Source organism: Ranitomeya imitator, chromosome 1 (assembly GCF_032444005.1).
Source record: "Ranitomeya imitator isolate aRanImi1 chromosome 1, aRanImi1.pri, whole genome shotgun sequence".
Taxonomy (NCBI): domain Eukaryota; kingdom Metazoa; phylum Chordata; class Amphibia; order Anura; family Dendrobatidae; genus Ranitomeya; species Ranitomeya imitator.
The window spans coordinates 977,103,167-977,118,371 of record NC_091282.1 but is presented as its reverse complement, the minus strand read 5'-3'; the positions used below and the strand labels follow the sequence as shown (position 1 = coordinate 977,118,371).

The 15,205-nt window shown below is 41.7% G+C and overlaps 1 protein-coding gene across 3 annotated transcripts in view; it reads right to left on the bottom strand.

Moving 5' to 3' along the window:
- Positions 1-15,205, bottom strand: part of LEF1 (lymphoid enhancer binding factor 1) — a 168,884-nt gene that overhangs the window by 73,740 nt on the left and 79,939 nt on the right. For all 3 annotated transcript variants that reach the window (XM_069743870.1, XM_069743871.1, XM_069743869.1), the window contains exons 4-5: positions 5,118-5,250; positions 2,302-2,392 (exon numbers count right to left, since the gene is read on the bottom strand). In XM_069743870.1, the coding sequence (XP_069599971.1) occupies positions 2,302-2,392; positions 5,118-5,250 (224 nt within the window). The remainder of the gene's footprint in view (positions 1-2,301; positions 2,393-5,117; positions 5,251-15,205) is intronic.

Genomic DNA, 15,205 nt, shown 5'->3' with positions numbered 1-15,205 from the left:
TAATATGCCGCCTTTAAAAGGCTAGCCGTTTTCATTTTATATTTTATAAATAAATAGTAGACATGAAAATAAGCAGCGACGCTGCATATCTCACATAGGAGATAAATCTGCTTCTTTAGCCTTCAGAATGAAGCTTTCATTTTCAATTCCTGGGTAAAATTTGTAATCAGTGAACCCAGATTTTCCCATTATTGAGATCGGAGATGGCAGTTTGTACTTTTAAAATTCCATAGAGAGGGGAGCTAGAGGCGACACAGACCCCCCGCTGAAAGCGCTCCTGAAACCACAGGTACAGTTCTCCATACACCTTTATGAAGACAAACTGATATCTTCTATCTCAGTAATATTAAAATAAGTTCTCTCTCACTCAATAAAGATTTTGCCTGCCAATTTAGAATTTTGACAAAATATCAGTCGAGGGAGAGAAATAAGCAGATTTCTCCTAGAAAATATATTAAACAGTTTCTTATATTCAAGTGTACTATTGAATTATGAAAGAAAAAAAAAAAAGATGTCTAGCCTTTAAAGAAGCACTCTTAGAAAGCTCGTAACCTCTATTGTATTGGTATTTCTTGAGCAAACTTAGAGGATAAAATATACCGTAACTTTTATTGATGCATTTATTAAAAAACTAGATGGTGGCCCAATTCTAATGCATCGGGTATTCAAGAATATGCATGTCCACGTAGTATATTGCCCAATCACGTAGTATATTGCCCAGCCACGTAGTATATTGCCCAGTCACAAAGTATATTGCCCAGCGACGTAGTATATTGCCCAGTCACGTAGTATATCGCCCAGTCACGTAGTATATCGCCCAGCCACGTAGTATATCGCCCAGCCACGTAGTATATCGCCCAGCCACGTAGTATATCGCCCAGCCACGTAGTATATTGCCCAGTCACAAAGTATATTGCCCAGTCACAAAGTATATTGCCCAGCAACGTAGTATATTGCCCAGTCACGTAGTATATCGCCCAGCCACGTAGTATATTGCCCAGCACAGAGCCACGTAGTATAGAGACTTAAAAAAAACCCAAAACCATGTACTCACCTTCCGAAGGCCCGTTGAAGCCCTGCTATACTCACCCTCCACCGCCTTTGCTGCTCCTCGCGACGCTCCCGGGACCGCTCCATTGCAAGCGGCAGCTTCCGGTCCCAGGGCTGGTGTGAGCAGGACCTATGATGACGTCGCGGTCACATGACAGTGACGTCACGGCAGGTCCTTGTCGCACACCAGCCCTGGGACCGGAAGCTGCCGCTTGCAATGGAGCGGTCCCGGGAGCGTCCCGAGGAGTGGGAAAGGCGGCGGAGGGTGAGTATAGCAGGTTTGTTTTTTTTCTATTATTTTTAACATGACATTTTTGCTATTGATGCTGCATAGGCAGCATCAATAGTAAATAGTTGGGGACACACAGGGTTAATAGCAGCGGTAACGGAGTGCGTTACACCGCGGGCCGTTACCGCTGCCATTAACCCTGTGTGAGCAGTGAGTGGAGGGGATTACGGAGCGGGCGCCAGGCAGTGAGTGCAGGGGAGTAGGGGAGGGACTAATTGGACTGTGGCCGTCGCTGATTGGTCGCGGCAGCCATGACAGACAGCTGCCGAGACCAATCAGCAAATGAATAACCGTGACAGAAGGACAGACAGACAGACGGAAGTGACCCTTAGACAATTATATATATAGATAGTGGATTAAAAACTATGTATAGCAGCAACAACGAGTTTTGGGTAATTTCAACTGGAAGTTATAGCTGCAAAGGACCAATTAGCTCGTCTAGTAATAAGAGGGGTCAAGAATAAATTACCCACTCCATTCAAAATCAATTCAAAACCCAGAAGAGGTAAGGTGACCTAAGCCTGCTGACCAGCTGAATATGTCGACTTATAGCCGGTCATATAGAGAAGACTATATTTTTGTAAGGAGACTCCTTCATCAAAATGTCAGACCCATGCGCGCAAAGGCTGACGATAAATACCAAATATCATGCGTATAGGACAGTCTGTGGGGGCGGGAGGAGCAGCTGGGTCAGGAGTGGAGCAAGGGGATGGCTCATGCAGGGAAAAAAAGATCCTTCCATTTTCTACATAGAGCAGAGAAAAGAGAAGAAGAATTACCTGGGTAGAAAGGCAAAATGAGCAATTGTAAGGACACAGTGCTATATAATATGACAATTTCACCAACTTTCTGGATTATAAGATTCCACAACAAAAAGAGTTTTTCTGTTCTTGTCATGTCAGAAACATTTGCCGTAACACTATAGTAATGAGAGTAGAACATCAACACAGTCTAAAACTCACCAGCCGAGAGGAGGAGTCATCTGGCCCACACCGCCAGGAGACAGTGGGTAGAAGGTAGGTAGGTCAGGTGCTTGGGGATGCCTGTGCATGCCTGGTAAAGAAGTAGAATGTTATATCCTTATCACAGTCTATACGCATGTGTATATGTCGCTAGGCAGGGTCACAGGACAGTCACATCAATACTTCTTTTTCTTGCTGTAAATGTAATGTACGACAAATAATGTTAGGTTCCAGTGCAAAAAAGTGGTAAGTGCTGCTATTTTACCCCGGAGGACATTAATTCCTTCTCAGCCCTCAATGGATTAGTCACTGTCCTCCAGTTCTGTTCTATTTTTTGATGGATGAGGAAAAATATACATGAACAGCATGCATAATGCAATAACCATGAAATTTACATTTATAAGGTGCTTAGGCAATTTCTGATTTTGATTTTAACCCTTAAGATCCACCCTGGACCAGTGGTAAAAGGAGATATGCTTCAAACGGAATCCCAGAGAAAATATATTGTATTATTATTACACTTTTGGATTTTCTCTGTTATTGTTGTTTCAATGGAAACTTTTAAATTGAGAAATACAGAAGAAAAAAAATATGGTGCCTAAAATAGGCTTAAATACAGCATGGATTAGGTACATTACATTAGGGCTCGTCCATTAACTTACATTCCCTAAAGGTTGCATTACATTTTTTCCTCTCCATTCCAACCACAGAGGATCAGTGACTAATTATGAATCATTTTAAGGCTTCTAATGCTCACTCTTGATATGATTCACTTGGCTCCCGATTGTCACTCCAGCTTCTACTAAGCCCTTCATCAAGCTGACGCCTTTGGGCGGCAAGGTCAAGCTGTTTTGCATTGGTAGTACTTATTGTAGAACAAAAAAAATGATATGAAGGAAAATCCCTTAAGAAATTGCGCATCTTCTTTCACTGTGCGGGGAATGAAAACCCTACAAGAAGTAGACCGAACACCTAGCCACAAACATCTAATCCCCTTCCCAAATGGATGCCAGCTTTCCTGTACCGTAGTCCTCAAGCTCAACACTCATATAAGAAGGGCAATGGTATTAGAAACACACTTAACCCCTGTTATTTCTTGCATATTTGATGACTGCTGTCACTTTGAATATATTTTCTATCATTGTTTCATATTAAAGATCAATTTGGGTTTACCGTTAATTTTTTTTAATTTATTTTTTTATTTTTGAGTATTTCAGTAATTTTTTCAGGCAGTTTGCAGGAGCAGAAATATCCCCCCACTATGCCAATCACAATGGAGGCTAGACATGCTCCTAAGATATGCCCCCCTTAAGGACTTATTCACACATTCAGTATTTGGTCAGTATTTTACATCAGTGTTTGTAAGCCAAAACCAGGAGTGGAACAATCAGAGGAAAAATAGAATTGAAAGATTGACACCTGTTCTGTGTTTTGGAGTCACTCTCGATTTTGGCATACAAATAATGGTGTGTGAATACAGCCTAATACAGAGGAAACTAGGGGGAGAGGATTGTGTTGGGGGTTTTCTGACTGACAAATATGTATTATTTTACTCTTCGTTTTCTTTCATTCAGTTCTAGATTTCGGGTTATTTTATGGTTAGGCCATACTTAAACCCTGCATGCTCATTGTAGAAAAGGAGTTGCATGTCGTGGATTTTCATTAGAAGCTTCTCCACAGCAAAATCGGGCAACTATGTTAAGGATCTAAAATTATATTATTTTTGTTTTCGTAGACAAACCACTTAGAGTAACTATTGTTTTGATCTTCGTTTCAGAAATCGGTAGTATACCTGAAAATAATCAGCTTTGTAATATATCTCAACAGAGAAATCTGCTTCTTTCTTCTCTTCCTGAATTAATCACTTGTAAAATCTGAATTCAATACAGACACCTTTTCCTTTTTATGAGACAGGAGGGGACAGTTGGTGCTTTTAAAATTCTATGTAGAGGGAAAGAGGAGGAGAGAGGAGACATTCTTTCTCAAGCTCTCCTGAAACGGTTAACAGTTCTCCTCCATAGAACTTTATGAGCAACAACTGCAATTCCCGATCTCGATAACGGCAACATTTGAAAAACATATTTTACCCTTCAATTGAGAATGAAAATTCAGTCCAGGAGGACAAAGAAGCCGATGGAGAGAAAAAATAAAATAAAAACAATTTTTACTGTAATACAAGACGTAGTTGCTTCGGATGATAGTGGAACATAGGCCACACCACAATGGTATTTGACACTTGCAGATCAAGAAATGCTGCGAGTCCCCATATTGTAGTAAATATTGTTGACGGGCGAGCCAATTGCTGCTTTTAGCTATACATTGTCAAGGGGCAGCACGGTGGCTCAGTGGTTAGCATTGCAGCCTTGCAGCGCTGGGGTCCTGGGTTCTAATCCCACCATGGACAACATCTGCAAAGAGTTTGTATGTTCTCTCCGTGTTTGCGTGGGTTTCCTCCGGGTTCTCCGGTTTCCTCCCACATTCCAAAGACATACTGATAGGGAATTTAGATTGTGAGCCCCATCGGGGACAGTGATGATAATTTGTGCAAAATGTAAAGCGCTGCGGAATATGTTAGCGCTATATAAAAATAAAGATTATTATTATTATTTATTAAAGATTCTAAGGTCAACGTTTTTCTTATTCTTTCCAGACAGACATTAAAGTAACATGGAGCAAGCAGAAATCAATTAACGTTAGAGGAGGTATAGGAATCGTAGTCCCGTCCCTCAGGTTGGCGATACACTCTGTAACGCAGTGCTTTATTTAGCCGGTAGTAAAGAAGAAATGTTTCATCAATCCAGAGCAATAATCCATACCTTGCTTTGAGCCGACCTCTGAAGGAATATGTGAAGGGTGAGCTCCTGGTGCGAAGTGCTCATCACTGTACGTAATGAGAGGGGTGAGGGGATGAACTGCATGTGACGGCTGCACAACTGGGACCTTGTTTGACTGTAAGAATAATGAAAAAAAAATAAAAATAAATATGCATAATCAAATCACAATAAAGTTGGGATCTTACTGCAAAATGATGCAATACCACATTGGTGTTCTGCATTTTATTGCACAAAACAAGGCTCTCTGCAAAAAGTAACCTAAAACGCAAGAGTTTGCAGCCATGCATGTTGTCAGTAGGATCACTGATTTTGTTGCCATTGGCTAGTTACATGGTCAGAACTTCTGCTTCGTAATAACAACTACACATAATAAAGCAGAGGAATAATCTTGGCATTTAAACGGGTTGTCCGGACAAAACTGATGTGTACAGTCACTCTGTGTGACTGCAGACTTGTGAATCCTCCTAGCACACGCACTGCGGGGATTCGAAGGTTTTAGACCCGGGACTGGAGGACATGTATGCGTTATAAATACTCCTGGTCAATGACGCTGCTGGACTGTGGGCGTGGTTGACTAGAGGGCACGGCCTCGCTCTATACAAGTGTATGGGGAGTGAGGCCACGCCCACTGGCCAGCGGTATGTATAACTCATACATATCCCCCGGTCCCAGCTCAGAGACCGTCGAATTCCGGCAGCGCACAGTGCGTGCTCTGGAGGAATTCATAAGTCTGCAGTCACACAGAGTGACTGCAGACTTATTGATTTTAACCAAACACCCCCTTTAATGGTCTAATATTAGTAGTCTTCTAACATTACTACAACTATGTAGTAGAAATCAAATGACTACACCATACATTGTACTACTTTTCCAGATTGGTATTGCTATTCAATTAAGTAATGCGGTAGTCTAGTATCCTCGGAGTCCTGCAGATGGTAGGCTTTGCTGTATATAAATGAGGTTAATTGTTTCAGGAAGAATAAAAGTTTCAAGACAGCGCCACTCTTGTCCATGGGATGAGTCTGTTATTGCAGTTCAACGCCATTCCAGTAAATTGAGACATGGCCCATCAGCTGGAAAAATAACAACTTGTTTTCCTCAACATGGGCAATCCATTTGATTTGGGCTTTCTAAGTACAACATTTTACAGATGCAACATCATTGTTAAGGAAGAACTATGAAGTCATAGTAAAGGGCTAAGTGGAGCAGGTAGGTTATAAGGAGGTACAGAGTGGTCTAATTACCAATTACATTGTTATTACTGGTCTAGCAAACAGCAGACTCACAGTGGTTGGACCTCAAATAGTTTAACGACTATAGAAAAAAATATTGGTGTTGGTGCTGTGTGATGGCCATTGGTGCTGTGTGCTGTGGTGTTGTGCCTGACAGGGGTTGTCCCGGAGTTGTGGGTACTTCATTTTATACCATGTGTGATGTGGGGAACCTGGGTCGCTCCTCCTGTTGGCGAGATGACGCCTGACAAGTTAGGGACGCCCTGAGAGGTTTGCTGTAACACGGCAGTGGGCTTATACATTCTCATCAAAATGTTAATTAAGAACCCCATGGTCAATTTTGTAAATTTTCCTTCGCGACAACAGATCAATATATAATTTTTGGATGTGTGATCCATACTTTTTTTCAGGTATGCCAAATAATTTAACAATGATAAATTGTTAAATTATAAATTTGTCTTTGTGACAAGTCATGAATTTCTGTACTGAGACAAATCAAATAATAATTTGCAAGCAAAGTTAATTGAAATAACAGTATTTTAATATAGACATGCAAAAAGCAGAAACCTAAGCAAAATCCTTTAATTTTGTTTTCATTCCCAATTCTTTTTTCCTACAAACCACAAGAAGTTGCATTACTGTATCTTATTAATGTCTGGCCTATCCCTCCAGTCATAACGCTCAAAAAATCCAGCACCATGAATTCTCACTAAATTATGCCATCCTAGCTCTCTTCTTAATTTTACGGTTTTCAACACAGATTTGCTTTCCTGTGGGAAGAAGATAAGAACCTAAGGATTTTAATTTAAGCTTTGGCCTTGTCTTAGATTTTTTGCCGGTTGCATAGTGAACACAGTCCCGGTAGGTGTGTCAAGAATTAGATCTTTTTGTCACTATATAACAAAAGAATTATAATATCTCACTATTATTCATGAGCCGAGTCCTACCACGGTATATCCAGCTTGAACCTCCCCTGTCCTTTTGAGACGCTTTTATGAAAGAAAAGGTTTAAAGTTCAAAAAATAAAAATCATAATGTTTGTTAGAGATTTTCCTAGCTAACAACGCATTTCCTTAAGTTAAATACTGATGCATTGTTTGCATTATATCATTTAGTCCTCATTTCATACAATCAGCACTTAATACTTACAACTAGGTCAGTGATAAATGTCAGAATTTAGGAGTACTCCATCCAGACGTGGTATGACGATTTCACAGTGTCTTAACTGGGAAGATAAGGACTCACTAGTAACTGACACTGGAAGCCCACGGCAGATATTCAATTGCCCTCATTCAAAAATGTACCTATACTTCTATGTATACTGGGTAGATTGTTAAATGATAGTGATGAGCGAACATGTTCGGATAAGGTGTTATCCGAGCATCCTTGTGTCTTTGGCATGCTTGAAAGACATGTTCGAGTCCCGCGGCTGAATGTCTTGCAGCCTTAGAGGCAATACCTGCATGTGTTGCGGATGTCGACCAGCCGCCAGACATGCAGCCGTGGGGACTTGCACATATTATTCGACCACACCGAAGACACTCAGCATGCTCAGAAAACACCTTATGAATGGTGATGAGCGCACGTTCGCTCATCACCATTCACTGAATAATGAGGTGTTACCTTTGGTGATCTTCACCAAACACTGCTCATATAGGGTGATGTGGGGCCCACCAGGTGATTCATCTATTCACCAGTGGGCCAGTCCAAGCCTGTATATTATATATACAGACTCACACATACACGTACATGATATAGTGCTGAAATGTACAATTTACTTTGACCATGATCACTATTCGCTTCCATAACCACAGCTGGATGCTGAACTTTCAGCCAACTCCTAGGTTCTGCCTGCATTGAATTCTCATTCTTGACAATGAACAACTATATATGGCCACAACCAAATTCCGTTAAATCGACTAATTCTTCAGAATTGCTAACACCATGTCCATAGTCAATACAATTTGCTTTATTCCAATAAAAATATGATACATGGCTGAGACAAGGGATTGGTAGAGGTGCAGGGTTCCACTATAGGTGTATTGGGTCAAAGGTTTAAGTCAGTTTAACGTACTGGCCAGCCTTTTAATTTTTCAGCATAGAGGCACGTGCACACACAGAGTAGTCTTTTGAGTGTTGCGATACACACACACACACATACACATATACGTACACATAGCTCTGGCAAAAATTAAGAGACCACTGCAAAATGTTCAGTTTGTTTCTCTCCGAAATTCCAAGCAATAAATTTTGTATTTTTTTTTCTGACAAAGAAAAATGGTCAAATTACTATTGCATAGGCAGCATCAAAAGTAAAAAGTTGGGGACACACAGGGTTAATAGCAGCGGTAACGGAGTGCGTTACCTGCGGCATAACGCGGTCCGTTACCGCTGGCATTAACCCTGTGTGAGCGGTGACTGGAGGGGAGTATGAGGGCGCCGGCACTGACTGCAGGGGAGTAGGGAGGGACTAATCGGACTGTGCCCATCACTGATTGGTCGCGGCAGCCATGACAGGCAGCTGGCGAGACCAATCAGCGATGCGGGATTTTCGTTACGGAAGTTGCAGACAGAAAGACAGACGGACTGAAGTACCCCTTTGACAATTATATATATATACACACTAGATGGTGATGTATATAGCAGCCACATAGTATACAGCACAGGCCACGTAGTATATAGGAGTACTACGTGGCCTGTGGTATATACCATGTAGCTGCTATATACATACATATTGTAGAATACCCGATGCGTTAATATAGGCTACACAGTAAATAACACAGCCCACGTAGTATATAACACAGCCCACACAGTATATAGCAGCCACGCAGTATATAACACAGCCCACATAGTATGTAACACTCGCAAGACCGCAAAGTATTCTGGGTAATTTTGCAATGCATCTCTGGGACCGGAAGCTGGCGGGAGCACATCGTCTGTCTACGGAAGGTGAGAATAGCAGGTTTTTTTTGTTTTGTTTTTTATTTTTAACATTAGATCTTTTTACTATTGATGCTGCATAGGCAGCATCAATATTAAAAACTTGGTCACACATGGTTAATAGCAGCGGTAACTGAGTGAGTTACCCGCAGCATAACGCGGTCCGTTACCGCTGGCATTAACCCTGTGTGAGCGGTGACTGGAGGGGAGTATGGAGCTGGTGCTGACTGCGGGGAGTAAAGAGCGGGTGTCGGGTGCTGACTGTGGGGAGTATGGAGCGGGTGCCGGGCACTGACTGCAGGGGAGAAGGGAGGGACTAATCGGACTGTGGCCGTCACTGATTGGTCGCGGCAGCCATGACAGGCAGCTGGCGCGACCAATCAGCGACTTGGATTCCATGACAGAGGCCGCGACCAATGAATATCCGTGACAGAAGGACAGACAGACAGAAAGACGGAAGTGACCCTTAGACAATTATATAGTAGATATAGATATATGTATATATAGATATATATACATATATATACATGCATACATACAAACATACACACACATACACATTTGTGTGAAAAAGTGTTTGCCCCTTCCCGATTTCCTATTACTTTAAATGTTTGTCACACGTAATTGTTTCAGATCATCAAACCAATTTAAATATTACACAGAGATAACAAGTAAACACAAAATGCTGTTTTTAAATGAAGGTCTTTATTGTTAAGGGAAAATGAAGTCCAAACCTACAGGGCCCTGTGTGAAAAAGTGATTGCCTCCTAAACCTAACTGCAATCAAGCCTTTGCGATAACTGGCAATGAGTCCAAAACTGGTTTTCAGCCTGGACGGTCGCATATTGGCACCATGCTGGTTGTAAGCTATTATCTCAGACATGGATTACGGCATGAGACAGAACGTCGGCCAGGTGAGGGATATGGTTATTTTTAACTTTTATTATTTATTTATTTTTACAGGAAACGATGGCTTCAATGGAATGGGCATTAGGAGAGTATAACTGTGTTTGTTATTTTTAAATAAAAAGTAAAAATGTGTTTTGTTATTTCAAATACAGGACTTTATTCGGACTGTGTTTATTTACAATATAACTATAGGATTAGTAATGTATAGACGTCTTATAGACCCCTCTCCATTACTAATCCGAGGGCTTGTTGTCATTGGGCAATACAAAGGTAACATCAACCCCACAAATATAAACCCCTCTTGCCACCGCCACAGGGCAAGTGGGAAGAGCCAGGCAAAGCACCTGAATTGGACCCTCTACTAGATGCGCCTTTTCTGGGGTGGCTGTGGGTTGCTATTTTTAAGCTAGCCGGGTGTGGATGGGGAATATCTATGGCCTCTTACCAGTCTGAGAATACCAGCCCCCAGCTTTCTGCTTTAGCTTGGCTTTTTGTCAAAAATAGTTGGGGATCCCACACCAGTAGAAAAAAATAAAAGATTTATAGCACAGGCGTCGGCTGACGAATATTCCATCAGCCGCCGATTGTTCTCACTGTTATTAGAGGTAGCAGGCATAGGCTGATGGTAGTAGTAGTTCCATCAGCCGACACCTGTTACTAGAGGTAAACTTTGTACCTATGGTCACAGCTGCAGGCTCACGCTTTCACCAGACAGAGTGGGAGCTGCAGCACTCTGACCGGTGGTATTAATCTTATTGCCGATCAGATCCGGTGGTATTTCTTGAGCTGTCATGCAGATGACAGTGCGAGAAACACCAAATGTTCTGGGGAAAGGGTGGTTGGGGTCCGAACCTGAACAGTAACACAGACTTCCTGGTGAAGTCAGTGTTTGGGGTGCGTGCCCGAACAGTAGGTGTTCGATACAGAACCCCAACCTACTGTATGTGTTCGACCACCTCTAGTTATATCAAGTTTAGAGGTTATCCGATTGCAGAGACCCCCACCAATCCTGAGCACCATGTATAGAGCCGTGGTCGATCATGAGCACATCCACTCCATTCACATGTGGCTCTTAAAACGACTCTTAAGGTCGTGGCATGGCCAAGTAAAGCAAAGCTCAAGGAATTGCATTCAAGGTATTGCCCCTTGATGGAGGGTGGGCGTTAATAGTATGCGGCTGGTGGAGTTTCTGTGCCACGGCTGTTTTTTCATACTAGCCAAGCCTTGCTTATGACCATAACTATACTGACTAAGGTTGCATAATGCAATTCAAGTTTCACAGTTCAAAATCTGGGCACCAATCACCCAAATATTAAAAGTGAAGGTTAATTGAATGTTTTTGATAAGTAAACATATTTTCCAGTCATCATAATTGCCATCAGTAGAAATATCTCTTCTCAGGCTATGGAAAGTCAGGCCAATGTGGTGAATTGCAAAGTAAAGCAACTTTTTTTTCCTACTATTTAGCAGAGATTGATTAACATATTTGTCTCGATAATTCACTATAATTGACCTTGGAAGATCCACATCTGGGAAGATGCAAATCCAAGTCATTGTACAGAATAGACAATATTGGAGCTGATGATCAATGTTGGGCTCTTCCCGAGAAGAAATAATCCTTAAAGCCTTTAGGTGACATGATCCAGAAGGACCTGCCCTATGACCTGCTGTCAGCTATACAAGTTTCTGATGTATAAACAGTAAGTAATTACTGAGACTAGCTCATTGTCCTTTGGTAAAATAGCTGCAAGCTCCCATCTTCACACTGATGTGCTGCACAAAGCCAAGTAGAAGCAGTTTGTGATTTGCGAACACATCTGTTTTCCCCTAAGTGTCTCTTCCGTTTTTCAAGGCAATTCTCTGGATATGCAATCCCTTGTGCATAGCGCACATAGCACGGGCCTTACAACATGATCTGCAAAGTCTCTTTGGTTGAAAGAAGACAAAGAAAATAAGCATCTTCAAAACAAAATGTTTGTTCGTCTTCCATATACTCTATAATTAATCCGATTTTTCCTCAGTGGACTTCTTCTTAAAGTTAATACTTCTGAAAGAGGAAGTCAGTCTGCAAACAGTTATTGGATGAGACTATGTAACTCCAAGAAATCCCAAGGTGGAAACAGGAGACACATGAAATTAAAAAGCAAAACAAAGCACAAAACATAACATATATATTTAAAACACCCTGGTAATAAATACATGTGTGATATAGCTTTAAATGTCGAACTACATAGGGACGTCCTCTACTTCAGTAGGATGTGGATTAAAGGGAGACTGTTTAACAAACTTTGCAATAAATCTTATCAGAAATAGGCTTCTTTCTATACTTTTAAAGGTACCTTCACAGTGAGCAACTTTAGAACGATAACGATAGCGATCCGTGACGTTGCAGCGTCCTGGATAGCGATATCGTTGTGTTTGACACGCAGCAGCGATCTGGATCCTGCTGTGACATGGTTGGTCAGAGCTAGAAGGCCAGAACTTTATTTCGTCGCTGGATAACCCGCTGACATCATTGAATTGGCGTGTGTGACACCGATCCAGCGATGTGTTCACTTGTAACCAGGGTAAACATCGGGTTACTAAGCGCAGGGCCGCGCTTAGTAACCCGATATTTACCCTGGTTACCATTGTAAATGTAAAAAAAAAAAAAAAAAAACACTACATACTCACATTCCGGTGTCTGTCGCGTCCCTCGGCATCAGCTACCCTGCACTGTGTCAGCGCCGGCCGGCCGTAAAGCAGAGCACAGTCAGTGCGGGAAGCTGATGGCGAGGGACGTGACAGACACCGGAATGTAAGTATGTAGTGTTTTTGTTTTTTTACATTTACAATGGTAACCAGGGTAAATATCGGGTTACTAAGCGCGGCCCTGCGCTTAGTAACCCGATGTTTACCCTGGTTACCCGGGGACTTCGGCATCGTTTGTCGCTGGAGAGCGGTCTGTGTGACAGCTCTCCAGCGACCACACAACGACTTACCAACGATCACGGCCAGGTCGTATTGCTGGTCGTGATCGTTGGTAAATCGTTTAGTGTAACGGTACCATTAGTCGGGTTCACTGCTCCTCACATCAGTACTACAGTATAATAGCCATCCTATTGCTGCAGGTGGCATGCTACATAGTGAAAAGAGTACAGGATGGCCTGTTCTGTGTGCAGTAGACATCATGGCACCTAGTCTCCACTCACTAGCTCAGAGTTAACTGAAAATTAGAGAGCCTGAAAATGGTAAAATTGGTGAGAAATGAAGAATGCAAGTCATACAATGGCCAAAGTATTATTCCAGAGGGTGTTTGTGTGGGAGGAGTCAGGTTGTATGTGCACAGAGGTACATGGGGGAGGAGGGCCAAGCTGATCTTTGCCAATAGTTGGTTTCAACTATGTACTATTTCAAAGCAATCACAATTCACTCTTCTCTCTACTGCATGTACAGTCATCTCTCTCCTGTGAGCATACATGTACACAGGACACTGGGGAAAGAGCCCACTTCCCAGCACATGAATATGCTCAGTAGAAGTCTCTGGATGTTTAACTCATTATTTGCCTTCGTTAGCAAGAAAAGCAGAAACATTATCGAGAGTATATCAGAACAAAATGACTGTTCAAGGCAAGAACAGGCGCTCAGTGCATCCTTGGTGTGGCCAAATATTTAGGTTCTTCACTTCCCACTTGCTTGTTTTCCCTCCAGCTCCACCCCTCTGATTTGATTGACAGCTCTGGAGAGCCAGAGAAGGGCGGAGCAACAAGCTGCACCATTATGTATAGCATACATAAGGATCTCTACAAAATACATTTGTATAGACACCAGTACATAAAGGGATAAATAGTAGAAGCCACAGATTTTATTTTTCATACAGTTACTAAAAAAAAACAATGGGACACAAACAACAAGCGTATTTTTCTAATATTCTATTTTAAATAAATCTCTCAAACCATGAAATAGCACAAATATTTGGTACAGATTTTTTTTTTCTATTTTAATTTATAACAAGAATTAACTATTCTTAACTTGGCTACTACAGTAGAAAGTGTCCTTACACTGAACATTACATAAAAAAGAATAACGTTATGGATGCTATGTCTGAAAAGGTGGGAAGGTGGAGGCAAAATTCTCTTCCCACAGTCTAAATAAGCACCTCACAAAAATCTCCATATGTGTATGCATGTGTTGTGTGTATGTGCTTTTATAACATATGCTCGAGTGCATTTGTATATATGCATGTGGTATGTGGCCATTTATGAGGTATATATATATATATATATATATATATATATATATATATATATATATATATATATATATATATATATATATATATATACACACATACACGTGTAATGTGTAAATATGAATGTAATGTATTAACATGCAGAGATTTGTATAAGCAGGTGGGACATGTCAAAGGTTGGCCAGGACACGCAACCTGCACAGGGGGACCTTAACTGTGAGCGTCGCCCCAGATACAAATTTACAAAAACATGACTGCTTAGGCTTGGGCTACAGGACAACATTTAGCGCAACACCAGTCACATGTTGGTGAGTCTCTGCTACATAGCTGTGCCATACAAGTGAAGCGGAAAAAGTACTGCGACTGACAAGCAAGTGACACAAAAGTGGATAGACTTCTTGCAACTTGCTTAGCATGGTCAAAGTACCCCATTAACTGGTTTCACTCTTCAGCGTTATAGCAGAAAAACCTTTCGAACTTGGGTGGCACGATGGGTGTTGCGGCCAAAGTCACCGTGTAGCCCCAGAATTATAAATTGTCAGCTGAAACAACACTTTCTAGAAAACATGAGATTCTACGGGGTGATTCACTCGCCACTTTAATTGGAAAAATTGCTGTAACTTCTAAAATACGGTCAACTGTACTGAAATTCGGACTGTACATTCTTTGGTTCATGAGAAGCGAGCGCGCAATAAACTTCAGTGACAGCGACGAGAAAAACATCCTTGTGCCGAGTGGTCTCGCCGACTTGTCACCTC